The 23,057-nt window shown below is 36.3% G+C and overlaps 3 protein-coding genes across 3 annotated transcripts in view; all 3 read right to left on the bottom strand.

The window, feature by feature from the left end:
* wnk4a (WNK lysine deficient protein kinase 4a) overlaps nt 1-8,359 on the bottom strand; it is a 59,236-nt gene extending 50,877 nt beyond the window's left edge. Inside the window, exons 1-2 of the mRNA XM_079851504.1 lie at nt 8,091-8,359; nt 7,240-7,872 (exon numbers count right to left, since the gene is read on the bottom strand). Coding sequence (XP_079707630.1) covers nt 7,240-7,845 — 606 coding nt within the window. The 5' untranslated portion in view covers nt 7,846-7,872; nt 8,091-8,359. The remainder of the gene's footprint in view (nt 1-7,239; nt 7,873-8,090) is intronic.
* ppp4cb (protein phosphatase 4, catalytic subunit b) overlaps nt 1-23,057 on the bottom strand; it is a 276,860-nt gene that overhangs the window by 100,817 nt on the left and 152,986 nt on the right. The gene's annotated exons all lie outside the window — the stretch shown is intronic.
* vps25 (vacuolar protein sorting 25 homolog) lies at nt 13,199-22,653 on the bottom strand. The gene is made up of 6 exons (XM_079851558.1): nt 22,542-22,653; nt 20,951-21,096; nt 17,974-18,027; nt 17,796-17,884; nt 14,054-14,129; nt 13,199-13,876 (listed from the first exon to the last, which is right to left on the bottom strand). The coding sequence occupies exons 1-6, from the start codon at nt 22,586-22,588 to the stop codon at nt 13,764-13,766; spliced, it is 525 nt and encodes a 174-aa protein (XP_079707684.1). The 5' UTR covers nt 22,589-22,653; the 3' UTR covers nt 13,199-13,763.

Raw genomic sequence — 23,057 nt, forward strand, 5'->3', positions numbered from 1 at the left:
CACCAACACACAATCAAAGAGGTTAAAAAAAGGTTCAAATGTGTGTCAAAAACCGATTAAAGCATATCAGATAATTGAAATTCAATGCAGTCGGCAGCCGAAGGCCACAATGTTCTGCTATGCAAACTCTTTATGAGCATGACTGCATGCATGCTGAGAAATTATTGATTATGAACGGGGTTCAATTACATGCATTCTTTAACCCTAATAAAATGGTTGATCTGCAACCATATTGTCTATTTAAAACATGTTTACTGCAGTAGATTCAAATAGCATTAAAGTAATGATTCAGTTTAGTACAAGTTAAGCATTTGTAAAAAAACAAGTACACTTTAGTATACTTTTAAAAGGAGTATTTATAACGGAAATTATATACTTTAAAATAATATACTTAAGTGTGAATGTAATGTTTTTGAACACTTAATTGCATTAATAAATGCAAATAAATGGTATTAAGTGTATATACTGTCGAATGTACAAGCATTTATGATAAACTAAAATTAATGTCATTTCTATTGAAACTTTAAATGTAAATATCAAAATAACACACTACAGATAAAATTAAATTCACATATGCTTTAGTCAACACATATAATCACATATGCTTTTAGTTTTTTAAGTCAAAAAATGTATTAGACATTATTACATTATTACTTTTAAGACTTGAAATACACTACAAGTGCACATTCAATTCAATTAAGCCCACTTCTTTCTTTTTCATCTTAGGCTGTACATTCATGTGCTCATTAAACATGCAAATGTATGAAGCAACAGATTAGCAACACATCACAGTGAATGTTCAGTCTAAGAGCAAATCCCACAGCAGAGTATCTGAATATCAGCTGTAATCTATTCTCTGAACTACAGCACTGCGCTTTTACTGACACACATAATGTTTTATTGCATTACCCAGCAAAGCTTTAGACCCACAGGAAGTGAATGGCCAAGGTCCAAGCGCTGGGTAACTGGCTGACTGGAAATGTACAGAGATCCAGACAGCAGAAAGAGATGTGAAGACACAAACTCTAGGCTGGGAAATAAGTGCAAATATTAAATGTGTCTCTCAGAAACAAGAAAACACCATAAAAAATACTTTTTCTCCTTGGAATAAAAGAACAAAATGTTCTTATCCTTGTCCTTCCCATTAGACACTAACAGCAATGGCATTCATATCTTGTTCACATTAGCAACAGCGCTGAATGCTTTGATGTGAACTGTTCTCTTGGCCATGTTCCCTGTATAGTCTGCCCTATTTGGCAAAGCTCTGAAAGGAACGCGGCTGTCAGGTAACTATGTGTTCCTGAATCCACAACACTGTCATGATGTTCATATCTGATGTGGTATTGTAATCATCACATAGTGCCAATACATGCAAAATGATATGACGTTGCTTCCCGCACGTGAGTGGTGCTAAAAGCACGCTCAGGTTTATCCGAATCAGATTAACGTGAATCTGGCAACGTTTTATTACACTGGTTGTTGCATTGTGGCAGTTCAGAAGTGAAATGTCCACTGAGTGGCTCTGGTTAATGCTCTATCACGTTTGAAAATAACGTAGCACCCGCGCTAAACCTATAAACGATAGTGTTAGTAAAAGCAGATGTGTGATAAAAAGCCATTTACTGAAGTAGACATGCCAGTCTTTTATCGTGACTCGTGCTTCATAGGACTCATAACCAAACGCTCTGCATCGCAAGTACCATGCTGTACCAGGTGAGCTGGTATGTATTATATATAAATTAAACCTGCCAAAGTGGCTAGTAGGATTGACTGTTACACGCCACTGCTGAAATCCACTTGCATTTGGTGGGTGTTAATGTCAAGCCCTGTGCAATATGATAAAAGTGTTCTGTGGTCATTACATAGTATTGTGCAAGAAACCTACCCTGGAAATCCAGAGTTCTCGCGAGAGCACAAGTTGAATTTGCTCAGCGAGTTACTCTGGTGTCGAGTAATGATGCTCATTAAATATTCCCTTGTATCCGAGCTGCACCAATCACATCGGGTTATCTGATGTAGGCGGGCCAGAGGCGAGCTAAACAGAAGACGACAGCGCTGTGACGTCAAAGTCATTAGTAAACATTGCAAGATGGCTATGGATGAACACCAGTTGTCTGAAGCGGCTTTGGCCGCTACAATGAACGAGTTAGACTTGGCTTTTTATCTAAAAGAGGAACAGAAGACGCCGCTCGAATCCTTCCTTTGCAAGAAGGACGTTTTTGCTGTTTTGCCGACCAGATACGCCAAGAGTCTAATCTACCAGTTATGGCGTATGGGGTTTATTGTTGTGATTGGTCGTAGTGTTATCCAATTGCGTGCAGTGATATTTTCAAATGCACGCTTGGTGCCGCCCCTCGAGCTGGCCGATTTTCATTAGTCGATGCCAGACCGTTAATCTTTCAGATTTAGCTCTGGATTTCCAGGCTACAAGAAACCACATGAAAACAGGAATTTATTAACCAATAATCTGTCCTTGTAATCATGATTTGTGTGAAAAGGAACAAAAGTTGTTAGTGTTTTATTGCCAGTAGTGTTCAGTTCAGCTGGAATGAAACTGCAGTAAATTGTATTTATAAGCACATTTTTGAATATGCTGAGAATGGAATATTATTAATTACTGAGAATGCAATATTATTCATGAGTCACAATTACATGTCTTTACAAAATCACTGTGGTTCAATCCCTAGCCTGAAGCTCACTTTGATTCCTTTAGTTGCTATTCAGGTTCATTATCATTAACTAAAACTAAAACCACAAGCTTTAGCATAATGATAAACAATATGCTTAAAAAAAAAACATAAACTGGAACAAAACAAGGCAAAATATCTCATTTATTTGTTTAGTTTAGTTGAAGTACTAAAATAACTACTAAATAAAATTCTTTATAAAATAAAACTAAAAACAAAAACTTCAGACATTTTTAAGAAAAATATAAAAAATTAAACCACAAAACAAAATTATTCAAACTTTACCTAAAAATGAAAACTAAAAAATACAAAAACTATAATAGCATATATAACATTTTTGAAGTTTCTCCTATGAACACTTAATTGAGGGACAACCTCAGTGGGAAAACAAATCCATAATAGTGGATGAGGTGAGAATGTACACAAAACGACTTGGCTCTTATGACAAACTGCTTGTAATCGTCCTCATTTGTAAGTCACTTTGGGTAAAATTGTCTAATAACAAAAGGATGAAATTCTTCACCTGCAGTGAAAACCACCAACACTCTTAAAAATAATGGTTCTTTATTTGGCATCGATGGTTCCATGAAGAACCTTTAACATCAGTGGAACCTTTCCATTGTGCAAAAGGTTCTTTATAGTGGAAAAGGTTCTTTAGAATTTTCAAATGTTCTTCACCCTATAAAAAATGGTTCTTTTGGTTCAGCAGCATCAGAAATGCCATCAGAGCTGATGAAGACCTGCAGGGGGACTCGCTCTTCTACACACTCACACACCGGGACTGATTTAGCTTAACCGGCTTTAACAAGCAGCAGGAAAGAGTCGATTGCATTATTTTGAATGCATTATTAAGTGATTTAAAAGAGAAATCTGCAACAGTTGCTCACTAATTACTCAGAATGCAATAACATATTCATGAGTCAAAATTACATGTCTTTACAAAATTGTCGTGGTTCAATCCCTAGCCTGAAGCTCACTTTGATCCCTATAGTTAATTAATTCAGGTTCATTATCATTAACTAAAACTAAAACCATAAAAGCATTTTCAATATATATTAAAAAAAAAAACATTAACTAAAACAAACCAAGGCAATATATCTAATTTTCGTTCTAAAGTGCTAAAATAACTATTAAATAAACTACTAAATAAAATAAAACTAAAAACAAAATACCTTTTTTAGAAATAATAATGCAAAAGGCAAAAAAACACAAAACAAAATTACTAAAACAAAAATGCCATGATTTACTCACCCTCATGTCATTCTAAACCCATATGGTCATTATTAACGTATCATGTATACATTTTGAAAATTATCAGTCAATAATGACTTAAATTGTTTCTCACACAAAATTTGCATGAGATATGGACTATATTTATAATGTTTTTATGGTGCATTTGAGTTTTTTTTTTTTTTTTTTACTTAACAGGCCCTTTACTTGTGGTTGCTGTATTGAAAAAGAGAAGCGTGAACATTCTTCAAAACATCTCCTTTTGTGCTCAATGGAAGAAAGAAAAGTCTTACAGGTTTGAAATGACATTGAATAAATAGGTTGACTAAATAATGACATAATTTTCATTTTTGAGTGAACTAGGTTCTGTGCTTCACTTCAATCTCAAGCCCAAAGCTCCCTTTTATCCCTTTAGTTCAAGCTGATATTACAGCAATTCCCTCAAAATACTAGGAATGTGACCTTCAGGCATTGAGAGCGTTTTGAGTGTTTTGAATTGTCATCATATGATATGATACATCAATCCCAGCGCCGGGTTTAATACAGTCGTAATCCTGGCCTCACTTTCCCCTGAGAAACCCCCATCATCAGGTGCAAAGAATCCTCACATGCACATTCACCCTGTTTACACTTCTGAATAACTCTGCCAACTCAGCCCTGTTCCACTCCTATCAGTCCTATCAAAACAAAACATGTTTTCCAAAAGCCAGCATACTATTAAATGGATCCAAACCATTAAAGGGATAGTTTCCACATGTCGTTATAAACTTTAAAACTTTTGTTGATCTTCGAAATACAAGGAAAGCTATTTTTAATATTCCCTTATTTTTGTCCACTCATTAAAAGTCAGTGAATTTTCAAGCTTCTAAAAGCACCTAAAGACATCATAATATCACTCCTATGCAATTTTACTTCAGTTCAGTTTGATTAAAAATGGCAACAATTTAACAATTCTTCCTTTGAAATTTCTCTGCATTTTAAAAATATATGATTTATTATCTTATTATCTTATCCTAAATTATTATCTTAAAAATACTGGATTTAGAAAAATATCAAAACTGGCCTTTATGAAATAATATTTTATATTATAATTTATTTTAAAATATAATAGATAGATAGATAGATAGATAGATAGATAGATAGATAGATAGATAGATAGATAGATAGATCTTTGAATTGAATGTTGATTGCATAGTATGGATTACTTGGTTTTGGAAGAATTAATAAAAAAAAAAAATATATATATATATATATATATTTTTTTTTTTTTTTTTTTTTATTAATTCTTCCAAAACCAAATAATCCATACTATGCAATCAACATTCATTTTACATGCAGCCTACAAAAAAAATATTATAATTATTATTATAATATTTATATAATATACAAATTATTACTAGCTCTGTATTCTGAATCATTTGTTTTTAAGGCATTTTAGGAAACTTCTGAAACAAAGTTGATATTAAAATAAAGCACAACAGAAATATCCAAAAAGAGAAACCCCAAACTGTGATCCTCTGGTGGACTGTGAGAGAACGTGAGTACGTGTGTACGTGAGTCTGTGAGAGAACGTCTCTCTTAATGAACGCAGAGACGTGTGGAAGGCATGTATTAACACAGTTAAGTGTGGAAAGAGTGACCGCCTGACTCATTATTGCTGCTGGTCGACAGAATGCTGATCAAGGTCAAAGACAAACAGGAGAAAGTAGACTAACCTGGACAAGTGATTTCACAAATCCCCTACAGCTTCAGGTACAACATCAAAAACATGTTTGAGCTTTACACACCATAGAAACAGAGAAAAGACATAGACGAGAGCATCTTGTTCAGTTGTTGCACCTGATCCCGCACGACTGATTCGATTTTACAAACATAGAGCCTGACTGAACCTGAGCGAAGAGAAGGGCTCTGGAAGTATAATCACATCGATTTTCTCCATCAAGATATTGGTTTTAATTAACCTTTCAGGACAGACCTTCCACAAGCCCTGAGATTGAATAGTGATAGTACTCACTTCTGCACAAGGACAAATTCAACTTCATTTCCATTTGTTGGGGGGAAAAAAAAGTTGCTGAAAACTTCTTGAAACACATTTAACTGACAAATTCCCAGTTAAAAACTACCCGTAACTACCCCAAAAAAATAAAAAAACATTTAAAAGGTTAGTTCACCCAAAAACTTCAATTCTGTCATTAATTACTCCCCCTCGAGTCGTTCCAAACCCGTAAGACTTTCGTTCATCTTCAGAACACAAATGAAGATCTTTTTGATGAAATCCAACAGATATCTGTCCCTCCATTGACAGCTACGCAACTACCACTTTGACGCTTCAAAAAGTTCATAAAGAGATTGTAAAACTAATCCATATGAATTGAGCGGTTTAGTCCAACATTTTCTGAAGAGACTTGATCGCTTTATATGATGAACAGATTTAATTTAAGCTTTTATTCACATATAAACATTCATCAGCTCACACATCAGTTATGATAAATGGACGCTCAAACATGTTCGCTTGACGTGCGAGAACCAATGAGGTTCATTCTCATGTTACGCATCACGTTTGAGCTTCAGCAGGAACCAATGAGGTTCATTCTCGCATGTCAAGCAGGATTGGTTGAGCTTCTGTTTATGTTCGCTGAACAATGTTTAAATGTGAATAAAAGCCTAAATTAAATCTGTTCATCATATAAAGCGATCGAGTCTCTTCAGAATAATAAATACTTTAGATCTTTTCTTAGTTCATGTTGACTAATGTTAACAACTGGAACCTTCCTGTAAAGTGTAACTGAGAAAAGTAGCTCTTGCAATATGTTAATATGTTTTTTATACTTATAATAAAGGACTATACGTTTAATAAATGATTCATTGATTTCCTATACGGTTGATTATGTAATTTCCAATGCTTTATGGGACGAATAGCAAATTCACAATTTTGTTTTCCGAATGTCAATGACGATTTGTTGCGAATCAAATGTTACAATGTTGCGATTCATCTCGGAGTGGCTTGGTTTGGTTCATGGCTCTTAATTTTAGATTTCTGTTTAGGACAAAAACACTCCAAGCAAGGCAGCTAAAACAGTCCACATGTGCTTTTCCAAGCATCCGTGCAGACGTCAAATACAGAAGAATGGTCTGATAGGCTTGTAAGCCACACATCTGCTCCATTTGCTTTAAATATAGTATACTGTATGGATAGGTTGTGCATCAGGTCTAAAAATCATTAGCCTCGCCAACACCAATATATGACTGCAAACTGATGTCTAAACCTGCATGGACTATCCTAACCAAAACATTGCCATACTTTTAAAGAAAGAGACCTTACCTGTAACTCGCACCATGCCACTTCCACTGTGGTCTCAGTGTCCAGCCCCTTGTAGACCGTCTTGAACGACCCTCTCCCAATTTCAATGTTGAACTTCAGGTACCTTCCATCCGGTGAGGTGGCCACCGCTTTGGTCTCGATGTCCTCTTTCTCGTCCTGTTCCAGTCTGCTCACAAATGGGCGTCGTGGAACCACATGCTCGACCTTGGACCCCTCAATGTCCGAATCTGAACTGGCATCCTGAGCCGGGGACAGAGGCGTCTGGCCGGAGCTTCTCCAGTCCTCTGGAGCTGCAGGATTGGGTGTAGAAGACTCTGGGCTGGAGACCAAAGATGGAGAACTTGGAGATGCATGGTCTGTTTTATCTTCCTCAGTTCTTCTCTCTGATAATATGTTTTCAGAAGACCATGACAGCGCTTTGGAGAGTGTCTCAGTGTATATTTGCGGGTCAATATCCACACTGAGTTTATGAAGCACGTATGAGTTCCTCCTCGCGCTCAAGGAGTGCGTCCGCAGCATTGGCACTCTGGGGAGACAGTCGTCCTCTAATTCAACAGGTAAACCTGGAAAACCACGTCCCGCGAACTCAACTTCGGCTTGAGACATGATGAGGACTGCTCAAAGCATCACAAACTGGATGGAAAAAGACAAATAATCAAGCGCGCGCATTAAACGCTAAGCATCAAGAACATTATATGCCTGACGGTTGCGTCTTTTCTTCACTTTTACAAGAAAATATAACAAATATAACAGCAAATTAGGTTATAATAACAACAACAACATAAAAGAGATATCGTTCTTTATATGGAATATATAACGTCCACACAACGCGCAAGTGAACTTAGATTTACCTTATTTAGAGCAGTCTGAAATGACTCCAGATTTGAAATAGCGCATTAAACTCGAGTCGCTCCACACGCGCGCGCGGTTGCTTCGCATTCTGCAGAGGCGCGCGTGCACTACAGCACTTCACAGTGAGCGAGCGGCTGACTCCGCCCCCTTCACCTGAGTGAGTGAGTCCCGCATAGCGTTGGGTTTCACTGCAGGCTTGAGTAACTCAGCCTAGATCTATCTGTGCCATCAGAACACCTTGTGTCGCTTCGCTTGCGATGTCCGATCCGTTCTTGAATCGCTTGAACCGGATCACGTGGTCTGGACCAGGGGGGTTCAATTTTTAGAGGCCACCCAGATAATATCATATTATGATAATCGTAGCGACGGGTCTATGTTCTTGTATAAAGATATATTTAAACGACATTACAATTTCTCAAGCCATTTACAAACTCATAGTTAAAATTTATATGTGTATTTATTACGGAGCCTATCATTAGCCGCGTTTCCATTACAGATTTGCGCAAATGTTTTGCGCTATTATCTAAATATCGATAAAAAACTATTGCGAAATGACGGCGTTTCCATTAACCGATGTTATGCGACTAAAACGTCCTTTTTTCTCTCGCGATAAGTCATTCCAAAAATCACGGCAACTGACGTTGGTTTATAAAATATCACAGCCAACGCATTAGACATTATTATTATTAATGGAAGGAGTACGTGGCGTGTTATCCAAGCATCAGGGAAAGACCCTTATAATGCGAACGACACATGGAGTTTCTGGGTGTTTCGCCCTCATTTCTGCTCCGAGGTTTTGATTGTGGCATTTCTTTGAGATTTAGAATCCAGTATTCCTATAGTCTAATTATTATTATTTTTTTAATGAATTTAATAAAGAACTCTGTCTCGTATTCTGTCCAAACGATCCATGTAGGCTATTTTGTGTCCATTCGTTTTTCCTTTTTTAACCCGTAGTTGAAAAACGAAAAATGAACGGTTGTTGTCTTTTTAAAACGCAAAGTTGAACACCAAAATTTTAATTTGAACTGGCTACACCAACTGCTGCGCAAAAAAAAGTAAATATCGAAGAATTTTCAGATTTTTGTTTATGACTTTTTGCCCCTTTATTAAACATTTAAAATAGTCACAAATTAATATGGAAAACATCTCGATTTTACTGGTTTTCTAAGGACAAATTAGAACCTGGAATTGATGTTTTCCCGCAGTGCTGAATGAGAAGAGCCATTAATATTATTAATAAACTATTGTTTTGGCTAAAATCACATCTCCATCTCCGCTGTTAAGCAGATGCGCTTTTAGAGAGAAATGCACCTTTCATACGAATTACAAAATCAGAAGGTATTAGCTTTCGATTCGAATTTGTTCGTTTTAAAGTGGACATTTCAAGCTTTAGCCTATATTTTGTTTCAGTTCTCGCGCTCCAGTTTACGGAGATCATGAAAGTGCGTCTGATTGTTTTCTTTTACTTTACAAAAGCACAACGTTTTATTTTGTTATTGTGAGTTTACACAAATAAAAGTAGTTGAGAATAATGTATTATTATTTTCTGTATGGCCAGAAATGATAGAGTATTTTTAAGTTGTTTCCACTGTTGATAGGAAAATGCAAGTGTTCACGCCCGCGCCTCTGTGCCATGCAGTGTGCGCTCCTCACGCTTTGTTCTTTTTTTGCATAAAAGCGTCTTCTAAATATAGCCTATTAAATGTTAAAATAAAATAATATAAAATAATTATTAGGCATATTTGCGTAGCTATACATGGACCTCAAACACACTGCGTCTTCTAAGTCAGGTGACTGTAAATGCGCAAAAACTGTTTCCATTGCAGTTTTGCGAAATATTCCTTTTTCGAATTGCCTGAAAAACCACCTCATGAGAGCGTAAAAACTTTTTTGCGATAAACGGGAGTTTTTGCGAAATTGACGTGTTTCCATTGAGCGTATTTTTAATTCGCAATTTCAATTTGCGCAATTTGAAGGGTAATGGAAACGCGGCTATTGACAATCAAGAAATCAATTGGGAACAGTTGCTTCAAAGAGTTCATTAAATTACTATTAAAGATGTCCTTGAATTTCATAGTTATTCATAGACGCTCATATACAAGAAACTTGACATCTAAATTCACATTTAGCTATGAGCTGAAAGAATAACACACACCCCATAGAGTGTGGGTGGACTATTTTAGACTTTTCTCATGCTGGATTTAGGACACGATTATTAAAGAATTATTCTGCCCCCAATATACAATTAATATTACATTTTCTCATGCTGGGTTTAGGACACGGTTATTAAAGAATTAGTCAACCCCCAAAATACAATTAATATAAATTGATATTTAAAAAGGGCTCAGCTTGTCATGTTTTTGTCTGAATTATTTTGGTCATCTAATAAAAGCAACATTCCACATCTAAAATAAATAAATAAACACTCAAATCTTTTGCATTTCTTGTTAAAATTAAGTAACTCCTAAATATATATATATTTTTTTGTTTCATGACCCTAATAATGATTTTGATTCACAATGTCTACAACAGAATGGTCCAAATTAAAACACAGAAATGTCACAGAGCTTCATATCTAATAATATCTATCAAATCCATAACCAACAAAGCACACCAATAGCAATACATTATTAACTGTAAAATCATTGTCTCTTACATGGAGAGTATGTTGTTTGTCTATATCTCTCACAACCAAGAGGAAAAACCTTCTGCAAACCATATAACATCTGCTGTAAAAACACTGGATTGTATTTATGAACTCTAGCCCGTCTAAACCAGAAAAGGTCCAGGATCTGAGGGACAGCTCACATTATCCAGCGCTAGTTAAAGCGGTGCCAGAAGTTTAAACCAACAAAGCATCATTCATAACGGAGGCTAATTTACTCAGGAACTTCCCTCCTGTACTTCTATTAATTGTGCAGTATATTTTATTCAACTTTCACAATTGTGTTCAATTCATTGTACTGTATATTCCATAACAGTGGGTGCAAAATGTATGCCTATCTGATTAAGTTAAATTAAAAATGTATTATAAGTACATTAGTACCCTTGCATCTATGTCTGTTCCATTATCTGTGTTCAACACTAAACTGGCCCTCAGGGATGATTCATAAAGATGCATTGCATTATTTTGTAAAGGATGTTCAGCAGAGGGCGCTGTTTCATGACGCACGCACGTGAGCGCCCCCTGTCTCTCTTTCTCTCTTACTGACTGTCACATGTGAAAACCATAGGGTGAAAACAGAAGGTCACTGGATTTAGCAAATATATGTAAATTAATTAATTATATGTAATCTGGATTACATAATCAGATTCCAAAAATTAAATACTGTAATGAGATAACACTTTTCAAAATATTCATAATCAGAATAGTTACTTCTTTTTTTTTTTTACATGATTATTTATTATTCACAAAATGTCAGTTAATTATTCAGAATTCATTGATTCTCCTTAAATCTTCTAAATTTCCTGTTTTATTGAATTGTACACAGACCGGCCACTAATCAGGCAACTATAATTGCATGGAAAATTGAAAGGCCACACAGCAAAAAAAAAAAAAAAAAAAAAAAATTATATATATATATATATATATTTTTTTTTTTTACTAGTTTTTATTTTGATTTATTTTCAAATTATTTATTTTAATTTAACTTGATTAATTATGATTTAATTAATTATTATCTTTTAATAAATGTACGAACCCCCTGTAGTTCCTTCCCAAACCTTGGATGGGAAACCCTGACATAATGTAATGTTTAATGCACTTTAAGTTGTCAATAACAAAAAAAAAAAAAAAAAAAAAAATTATATATATATATATATATATTTTTTTTTTTACTAGTTTTTATTTTGATTTATTTTCAAATTATTTATTTTAATTTAACTTGATTAATTATGATTTAATTAATTATTATCTTTTAATAAATGTACGAACCCCCTGTAGTTCCTTCCCAAACCTTGGATGGGAAACCCTGACATAATGTAATGTTTAATGCACTTTAAGTTGTCAATAACAAAAAAAAAAAAAAAAAAAAAAAATTGGAATCATTTTTCTTTCTCTTTGTATTTTTTATATGGAACAAGATTGTCCTGTTTAAATCAATGTTATAAACCAGATATGTCAAAACTAATCAAAAGTAGTCAGATTACATTACCAATGTGTAATATATTACATTACAAGCTACAAATTTTATCATGCAACTCGTATTCTGAGAAATTGATTGGATGGTTGTGGTTTGCTATTGGTGGATCTCATGAGAGTCACAGGTTGTCCCATCCTTGCCATCAGAGAAGACAAGAGAATGCTGGTTAGATTACTTACAAATTGTAGTCCATATCTGTAAGTAATCTAACCAGCATTCTCTTCTCTTCTCTGATGATGAGGGCGGGACAACCTGTGACTCTCATGAGATCCACCAATAGCAAACACACAACCATCCAATCAATTTTTCTTGTTCGAGAAGCCGTTTCCCTTGGATATACGTAACAATTGTGAAGAAAAGACTAAACAACTTCAATTTTAAGTTGCTACTTTTAACAATCTGCTACTTTTTTCCAACAATTATTAAATTAAATGCTTTTTAAAATGATTTTTTTGTGCACTGTATAAAATAGATTTTTATTTTTAAACATTTCTGTACATATCCGAGAGACGAACTCTGTAAAACTCTTTACCCAAACCATGAGCAACAGTAAAAATTACAGCATATCAACTCTTGCATTAGAAGCACAGAGCAATGCACAAACCTGCCACTAGTCAGGCAACTATAATTGCATGGAAAATTGAAAGGCCACACAGCAAAAACAAATAAAATATTTCATCTTTTTTTTTATTTTTGCTAGTTTTTTATTTTTATTTATTTTCAAATTATAGAAAAATGACTTTGTGCTGTAAGCCGTGGTTCAATGCACAATGCAGATATGAATATGAAAATCAAATATTTAAGGCAAGCGCACTTCAGTGAAGACAAACACAGAGCATTTTCAAGGGGTTTTCCAGGAGAGAACTGAAAACGTCTCCATCGTTTATTTGTACAGTATTACATAGGTATAAAAGGTGGTAAGATACAGTGACAGTCGGGGGAAAGGAGTCAACGCAACCAGATTTCAGCAAAATGTTGTTGATATGAATTCCACCGCAATCAGAAACAAGACATTTACTCAAGTACATGTTATCTTAGCCAGGAAGCATCGCAGGATTCGCAAAAGTCGTGTCTGAGATTAGAAGACCGTCTTTTGGCTTTGTGGTTCTACAAAGAACAAAGATTCAAGTAGAACTAGAGTCCTTCAGGATCGACAGCAAGAACAGGAGTGAAATAAAAACATATGTACACAAAAAATTAATTTAGTCTCAAACTACGTTAAGATATTGATATTCCTTAGTTTTGGTCTGACGTTTCGCTTTGTATGCATAATGGTGAAGAACAAAATCTTGGTTTCTTAACTCAGCTCCAGTTTTGACAGGTGTAAAACCACCAATTTTAACATGTTCCAACAAGGAAGACCCTTACATGTAGTTTGGGCTCATGTGCCAAATAATGACTTGCTGATTTAGCAGTGGAGTGTAATATACAGTCCAAACAAGATCCCAACGGACTGAGACAAAAGATCACGCTGGGCTGACAGAAACCCAACACCCCAACCCAAAGTCTGACTTGAGAAAACCTGATTCAAAAGAACTTGACTCCTTTTCCATCGTCCATCGAGATCATTTCTGCTTTCCCATCAGCCTGCAGGGCCTGCAGTGAACGCAGCAGCATCCAATCCTCCAGGCCATGAAACTCTGAAAGATACAACAGATCAGTGCAAACCTCAGCTGCTTCCTAGTGATCCCAGTACATCCCAACCAGGAAAGTTATTTATAAAGATATAAAGATAAATATATATACATTATACTGATGTGATGACTGATGACTATTTTACTGATGTGGTGCAATGTACATTACATATAATTCTATACCTTCTTTTTCTGTGTCATCCCCATTAGAGAGTTCATAAAGTGTAAACACCGAGTTGACCATGCCATTTTTGGAAACCTACATGTTAACAATTGAGAGGAAAAAGAAAGTGCACTTAAACACCTCGACTTAACAGATCACTTGCAGGACAAAATGAGTGAAATGCAATGTTTTCATCAGCAAACAGAGTTGACATGGCACTTAATACATTGATAAATCCAGCTATCAGAATTCTATCATGTATGTGGATGAAGCTCAACCAGCATCAGTTTGATAAGCATTAGAACATCTATCTATTTATCTATCTATCTATCTATCTATCTATCTATCTATCTATCTAATAATAGTAATAGGGTATATGTCGAACGTCGCATGACGAAACCGGAAATCTGGTCTCATCGCATCCGCTTGTCATAGAAAGTGTTAACAGCCGTATGAACTGATGCCGATATCTATGGAATTTTAAGGTAATCAGCTAACCTACCTATCTCACTTTGTTATTGGCGTTTTATTCTATTTAAATATCTAAACGTTAGTGTGAAGATTTTTTTTTTTTTTTACTTTTAAATATCGATCTTCACATGCGAGGGACATTGGTTATGATCATCTTTGCTCGCTCCTTTTAAGTTATCTTGAGTAAAACAGTAAAAAAATGCAAGAAGCACATACAAAAGACCTGAACCGGAAGCGATGCGTTCTGTTTTCCGGTTTCGTAATGCGACGTTCCACATATACCCTATAGGGTCAGTAAGACTTTTTTATTCAACGGACACATTAAACTGTGTTTAATGTGACCCTGGATCACAAAACCAGTCACATGTCGCACAGGTATATTTGTGGCAATAGCCAACATTACATTGTATGGGTCAAAATGATACATTTTTATAGCCTGGTTAAAACTGGTTAAAAGTAGTAACTGAGTTATGGTCTGGCAAAGCTTCATTAATAACTAATTTCCAAAGGGGCGTCACCAACGGACGTCGCTCAAATGCCTCTGGGCGCAACTGGATAGGCCTAAAACCAATCAGAGCGATCGTCATCGTGTAAAGCCATATGCTGCGTCCCAATTCGCCTAAGTTACACTACGCCATAAAAGTATGTACTCTTTTTGTGAAGAAAAGGTATTTACTTTTGAATGTGTAGCAAAAAAGTAGGCAAGCTTTGGGACATACTACTTCGTCATCTTTATCGGACGGATCTGTCGCGTGCATGCTGTCACTTAAACTGCCCTGTCAATCATCTTGTCACAGTTAAAATCCTCTATTAAATCTAATTTAATTTCCTACCGTTTCGGAGAGAAATGTAGTAGCACGTTCATCTGCCAGTGGGTCTTTCATGGAGACTGTCCTCATGTGTTTGCAATTTGAATATAATAATGCATTTAAAAGTTGCTGCGCTTCACAAACGGACGTCGCTCAAATGCCTCTGGGTGCAATTGGATAGACCTAAAACCAATCAGAACATTTCTGATTGGTGCCTCGATTTGGACGGATTAGAAATCCGCTTGAATGAGCTCTTTGCCAGACTACTTGCAGAGCAAATCTAAATTTGCCGAAAGTTTGTCTGGGTTTTCCCAGGCTAACGTTTTTCTTTTATGCCAGAAATCATTAGGATATTAAGTAAAGATCATGTTCCATGAAAATATTTTGTACATTTCTAACCGTAAATATATAAAACATTTATTTTTGTGAGTGAATGCAGCACAATCGTGAACATAAATGGACAACTTTAAAGGAGATTTTCCCAATGTTTCGATTTTTTTGCACCCTCAGATTCCAGATTTTCAAATAGTTGTATCTCGGCCAAATATTGTCCTATCCTAACAAACCATACATCAATGAAAAGCTTATTTTGATGTATAAATCTAAATTTTAGAAAAGTTGGTTTTGTGGCCCATGGTCACAAATGTGACAGTATACAGTAGTTAGACATGTATAATGTTACAGAAGATTGCCATTTCAAAATAAATGCTGTTTTGTACAATTAATTGTAATGTATCCATACATCATGGTAGCATGTATACTTCCTTTTCCGTCACTAAAAAAAACCCCTGCAAGTGTAATTAATAAGAATCAGCTGAGAATATCTTTATTGACCAAATATTGCTATTGTGGGTAGGGCTGCATTTCAATAATCTCTTTTATCACAAACATGTATAACCTGTCTGACATGTCTGTGTACGTCTTCAGGCCCCGATATACTCAAGGTGAAGATGTTTTTCCATTCTTCGCTTAGGGGTAAAAATAAGTTCCAAATATGTGACCAGCGGTCTACTGTTAGTGAACATCCTGACGCCTCCAACACTGCTGAGAGAGACAATGAATATGTAAATACGTGCTGTGCATCTTTTTCTCAATATCACAATAAACTGCAAAAATGACAGCGGTGAGAAAACAACAGCTAAGAAAGCTTCTGATCATAGATGTGGATACGTTTGAACTAGCTCTACAATTTGGCCCTCTAGTCAAGCCATGTCACGTTTACTTATATAGCGCTTTATAGAATATATGCTTTAAAGCAGTAGCTTTACAATATTCCACTTGAAAAAAACAGTGACACTAGCCGCATTTCCATTACCCTTCAAATTGCGCAAATTGAATTTGCGAATTGAAAATACGCCCAATGGAAACACGTCAATTTCGCAAAAACTACCATTTATCGCAAAAAAGTTTTTACGCTCACATGAGGAGGTTTTTCAGGCAATTTGAAAAAGAAATATTTCGCAAAACTGCAATGGAAAGTTTTTGCGCATTTACAGTCACCTGACTTAGAAGGCGTGTTTGGACAGAAGACGAGACAGAGTTCTTTATTAAATTCATAAAAGACAAAAGAATGACAGAAATACTGGACTCTAAACCTCAAAGAAATGCCACAATCAAGACCTCGGAGCAGAAATGAGGGAGAAACACCCAGAAACACCTCATGTGCCACTCACAGTATAAGGGTCTTTCCTTGCCATTAATGCTTGGATAACACGCCTACGTTTCCTTAATAATAATAATAATGTCTAGTGCGGTACGTGGCTGTGATATATATATAAACTTACCAACGTCCGTTGCAATGATTTTTGGAATGACTTATCGCGAGAGGAAAAAATTACGTTTTAGTCGAATACATCGGTTAATGGATGTATTGACACGCCGTCATTTTGCAATAGTTTTTTGTCGATATTTAGAAAAAAAAAAGAAAAAGAAAAAAAGAAAAATCACAAAAGTTTTGCGCAAATCTTTAATGGAAACGCACCTACTTTCGATTAGAACTACTTATTTTCTACTATAAAGCAGCTTTACAGTGTGTTCATGTTTTTACTCACAGTGGTCTGACCTCGATGGACTGAACAGAAGAAATGGCCTGGAACATTTCCATGTCAAAGTAGGCGGAGCCTCAGAGCCCCACCCCCCTATTACATCATCACCCCGGACCAATGGTAACTTTTCTGCAAAGTTTGCTTTGGCACTCTGTTTCGAAATCTCAAAATGAACTCAAAACGAACTTCATTTTCGCCTGATTTAGTTTGAAATGACACCGGTTTATTCTTTGATTTCGCTTGAAGTATATCGGGGCCTTTCCACTACAGAGACCTCAATGACTGTCCTTACTAAGCAAAAGTGCAATAGTCAATTCATGCATGTCATCTTAAATGTGTACAGCTCAGCGATGGTCCGAACATGGAAAAGAACATTCAACTCTCATTACTTCACACAGTGACATTGTGTTTGATAAGCACAGGATATTCTTTCTCACCCACTGATAAATGAGTTTGCCCCACTCCTCTGGTCTCCTCCACATTATAAGACATCGTGATTTATTTTTATCCAACCATTCCAGGTTTCCTGCGCCAAAGCAAAGAACAAAATAATTGTAAAACTCATTTTACAACCTGGGAAACCGTGTCTTCTTGTAAATGCTTGTTTCTTCCCACCTTTTTTTCTCAATTCTTCAAACACTACTTGTATGGCTTCAACTGAAAGTTTTCCTAAACAACACAAGTTATGGGAAATATACATTGCAAGTAATGGCAGAAAAAGAATGGTCTTAAAGGGATAGTTCACCCAAAAATAAAAATTAGCCCATGATTTACTCACCCTGAAGGTGAATTCTTCTAGGTGTATATGACATTCTTCTTTCAGACGATTACAATCAGAGTTATATTAAAAAATGTCCTGGCCCTTCCAAGCTTTATAATGGCAGTGAATGGGTGTATGTCTTTGGAAGTCCATCAAAGCGCATCTATTCATGATTAAAAGGCTCTTTGGTGTTAATAAAGGCCTAAATGTCCATATTTAAAACTTTATCGAATAAAATAACTAGCTTCCGGCAGCCGTCTAGTTAGAACGCGTCGCTTCACTTCAGAAGGCCTTTATTAACTTGTGGACAACTTTAATCATGAATAGATGCGCTTTGATGGACTTCCAAAGACATACACCCATTCACTGCCATTATAAAGCTTGGAAGGGCCAGGACATTTTTTAATATAACTCTGATTGTATTCGTCTGAAAGAAGAATGTCATATACACCTAGGATGGCTTCAGGCCAGGGTGAGTAAATCATGGGCTAATTTTCATTTTTGGGTGAACTATCCTTGAAATGTCCATCATATAAAATAACACAAAGACAGGTAATGCCTGGTTCAGATTACACGATTTTTTGTCTGTTACAATAGTCACTGTGTCAGATTACACGATTTTTCCCCCCAAACTACTTCAGCGGAAGTCCCGCCCTGCAGCCGATTCTAAAGATTTTACTGGTCATGTGAATCACAGTACTGATTGCCTACACCAAACACTGATCCCTAAACCTACCCGTCATTGACTACGTTTACATGCAGCCAATAACCCGTTCAAAACCGGGATATTAGCAATAACCCGGTCGCGCATGGCCATGTAAACACCGGCAAAAACCCGAATATGCTCATATCCCGGTTTTTAAAAACCCGGATATGATCCCTGGGGTACCCCTTTTCTATCCCGAATATTTGGTCATGTCAACGCGTATCGGCATATCCCCATCAAAAGGAACATTGATTTGTGTCCTACGCATGTTCTATTCGCAAGGAATCTTGGTCTTTTGAGTAGAGACTAGAGATGCACCGATTGATCGGCTGGTGACCGGAATTGGCCGATTTTCACGTGATCGGCCGTGACCGGCGACCGGCCGGTCAGTCTGACAAATGCCGATTTTATGCCGGTCAAATGCACTCGGGCGCCGCATGATTAACATCGCGCAACATCAGCATCACACGTGCACACGGAACACACATATAGAAAACCTCGTGAATTACGTCCGTTCAGACCGCAAGCGCGTATTTTTTTCGGCGTGCATGTTAATCAATGAGTGCATTCACAACGGGAGCAGGAGCAGCGCGTGAGCGTCAAGCAGGAGCGTCGCGAGCAGTGAAGCGCGTGTTTCGGCGCCGAGTCTATTTGCTGCACTGCTCACGCTCAATTAAAGGGAAAGCACACTTTTGATGGACAAAATAGCCTAAATAGGGTTTCACAAAAAAAGTGCCCAAAATGCACAGAATTTGCGTGTTTTAACAAGAACTGGAGTAGGCTATGTCAGAAAAGAAAACGAAGACTAATATTTATAGAAAATGTACCCATTTAAACTTTTTATTATTCAGTTTGTACAAGTGATTGCAATAGGCCTGTGTGTGTGCTTTGAGAAATATCTTTATACTGCAAGGCTATATTTATTTTATTTATATATTATTTTATTGCCATTCACTGTTTTCATACAGACGTTTAGTTTGCTAAATACATATATAAAAAAAATATTGGATATTGAATGTGAAAAGGAAATGGTTCTTCCATAACACTGCACTTTAGATGTGTGTGAATTACCCACACCTGGAGTAATTTATATAGTTCTATTTTATAGCGTTTATCTGTTCAAAACAATATGTATATGCAAATTGTAAAATGTTCTATTACAGAAAAGATATAAAATAAATATTTGTGTGTGCTGTAAAGTGGTTAGAAAAAATGAAATCGGAATCGGCTAAAATCGGTATCGGCAGGTCAAACTTAATGGAAAATCGGAAATCGGAATCGGCCCAGAAAATTGTAATCGGTGCATCTCTAGTAGAGACGGCGCATACAGAAACCCGCGTGCAGTATACCGGAAGTAAACAAGAAGTAGAGGTAAACATGGCGAAACGCAGCACAGCACCACACTTTTGGAGCGAGGAGGAAAGCGCAAACAAAGGCGATCGCTATCTGCCCCGAACTATTCATTATCCGCGTGCTGCTGCTGCTGCTGTTGTCTTTGAATACAGGAAGAAGAATCGGAAATGCGCATATTGCGTCTTAAGGTTGTCCGTACGTCCAGACGCTAACCGTGCGCCGCCGTTTACATCGGGATATTGCCAATTGATTACAAATTCCATGTATACAGGAGTAACTCTCTCTGCTCACGCATGTAAACGGGTTATTCCGAATGTTTCAGAAACCCAAATAGTGACCTTAACCCGACCATAACCCTAATATTGACAGCTTGTAAACGTAGTCACTGTAACCTTAACCAATGAAATTAGCTGCAGGGGGGGATTTCCACGCCCAGTCGGACTTTTTTATTTTTTTAATAGAAAGATTAAAAATATGGGAGAAATACAGGCAAATATTTAAATGGGATGATAGCGGGATAGCAAGGTCAAATACGGGAGAATCCCGGGAAAAACGGGAGAGTTGACAGGTATGCGTGATGTTGTGAAGCATCGCAGACGCGACGTCGGTTGTCGGCCACTATGACACACTATACGAGATGAAGCGATCGAATCTTGCCTCCCGACGCCCGTTGTCATTTACGAATCCCCACGACACCCTACGTCAAACAGATCGTGCCAAAATGGTGTAATCTGAACCAGGCATAAGACGCAGTGGCGTCCATGAAAGGATACTCTCAATTTTCTTGTTGTTGAACATGGGGCTTTCCTGCGCCTCGAGCACGTCCAGCGTGTAGAGTTTGCGGTGCCGGCAGTACGACAGCACGAGTGAACACCACGCCGCCAACTGCTTCTGTCTCGTGTCAACATTTGGCTGCAATCTGCAAAAACATAAAACATTAGGGTTCCACTTAATATTAAGTGTCTTCAACTACCATGTACTAACATTTAACTTAAATAATTTGATACAATACTGTGTACATACAGGTTTTTACATTATACTTGCATTAATTATATCTGCATGTAATTACACTATTGATCCTCTTAAACCTACACATTCCACCAAACCTTACCCGTATCCCACCTCAAAAGCAGCAAAAGTTTTTTAATAATACCATATGAACACAATAAATATATTGTACCAAAGAATTACTAACATTAGACTGACAGTTCAATAACAATTCGAGGCCCAATTTGCAAGAATATCACACCTATTGATGTAAATGAATTTCATCAAGATCATCTTCTAAATAATAATGTAACTATTTTTTTTTGATAAATTATTAATGAATATGTATGCATACATTTTTGTTGTACCCTCAAAATGACCGCATTCAGTATTTTTAAATGGTTAGTTCACCTAAAAATGTATTTTCACTCATAATTTACTCCATCGGGTCAGAGGTCACTCTTCTGCCGGAACTAGACAAACGTACGGCCGTTACCGGGAGCTGGTGATTATAGTTTATATAACGTTATAAATATAGATATTTTTCTTTCACAAACGCATGGCTTCGCTTCAGAAGGCCTTTATTAACCCCCTGGAGACGCATGGATTACTTTTATGATGGATAGATGCGCTTCAAAATCTGTGGTACCATTCACTCCCATTATAAAGCTGAGAAGAGCCAGGATATATTTTTTTTAATATAACTCTGATTGTGTTTGGCTGAAAGAAGAAAGTCATATACACCTAGGACAGTTTGAGGGTGAGTAAATTATGGTATAATTTTTATTTTTGGGTGAACTAACCCTTTAAGAATCATCTTATAGAGATACTTCAGGGCTGAGAATTAACAAAACTTATATTTCCATGACTTTTGAAATTGTGTTCATTTCCATAAGTTGTCAAAATTGTAATTACAATAACTTTTCCAGGCCAGGAAATTGCAATTTTCAAAATGTCCAAATATTTCCAGGTTCTCCACTAAGCATAGCACTCTTTAATCATTTTATAATGCAACTTTAACTTATTACAATTTCTTCTTGTTGCAAATCACAGAAGCATGGCTATTCTGATCGCACTAGCTTCCCTTCATCTGTCTAAGCATTTAATGCCATACAGCATTTAAAAGCTATATGACACGTTGCAACTGTAAGTATTGTAATAAATAATTCTACTTAATTTTATCCGTCGCGAGACTGAACTGTGCGTGAAGTGTCAACTGTGGTGTTTTGATTACTTCCGTAGCGGAATGCAAACAGCAGCATTATTCACGGTACAAATGTATATATATATTTTACAATAGAGCGAATTATTCAGACAATATTGTAGACACGAAACTAGTTGTTCCATCTGCGGTCACTGACAAGTGGATTTACTTACGTAAAAAATGGAGGAAAGTTATACTGCCAGGGCCACTCAAAACTCATCGCAGATTTGTACTAGTTCTGTTGATGTGCGGCTCCGCTTCAATCTGTTTCCGCTCTGATGGAATTATGGGAAACACCCGCCAAATTAAAAGTCTTTTTACGATTTACAAATGAGAATAATATAACACGGAATAGTTTGTTTGGTATTTTTTGACATATAGTAAAATTAATTACGACTCGTATGGATTTTTTAAAATGTATAGAAAATAACCTAGTATCATATATAAAAAATCGGACAAATCGAATTCGGTTCGTCGGTTCATCTTTTTTTCTTTTCTGAAATGCAGTGGTGTGGAAATAAGCCAGACATTATAATAAGGAATGTGGTGAATAAATAACTTTTCCTCCCCGAAAATAATTTAACATTAGAAGAAACTTTCGAAAATTTTATTATTTTATTATAACAGTTTGTTATTATTTATTATTACAGAACAAGAAACTGTAATAAACTGTTATTACAGTGCAATTT

The sequence above is a fragment of the Squalius cephalus genome (assembly GCF_949319135.1).
Source record: "Squalius cephalus genome assembly, chromosome: 19".
Taxonomy (NCBI): domain Eukaryota; kingdom Metazoa; phylum Chordata; class Actinopteri; order Cypriniformes; family Leuciscidae; genus Squalius; species Squalius cephalus.

Coding starts and splice junctions, on each gene's coding strand:
- vps25 (XM_079851558.1), bottom strand. CDS start 22,588: ATGAGTTTTGAGTGGCCCTGGCAGTATAACTTTCCTCCATTTTTTAC. Junction 21,097..22,541: donor AACTTTCCTCCATTTTTTAC/GTAAGTAAATCC, acceptor ATGTTTTTGCAG/ATTGCAGCCAAATGTTGACA. Junction 13,877..14,053: donor GGATGACACAGAAAAAGAAG/GTATAGAATTAT, acceptor TGTATCTTTCAG/AGTTTCATGGCCTGGAGGAT.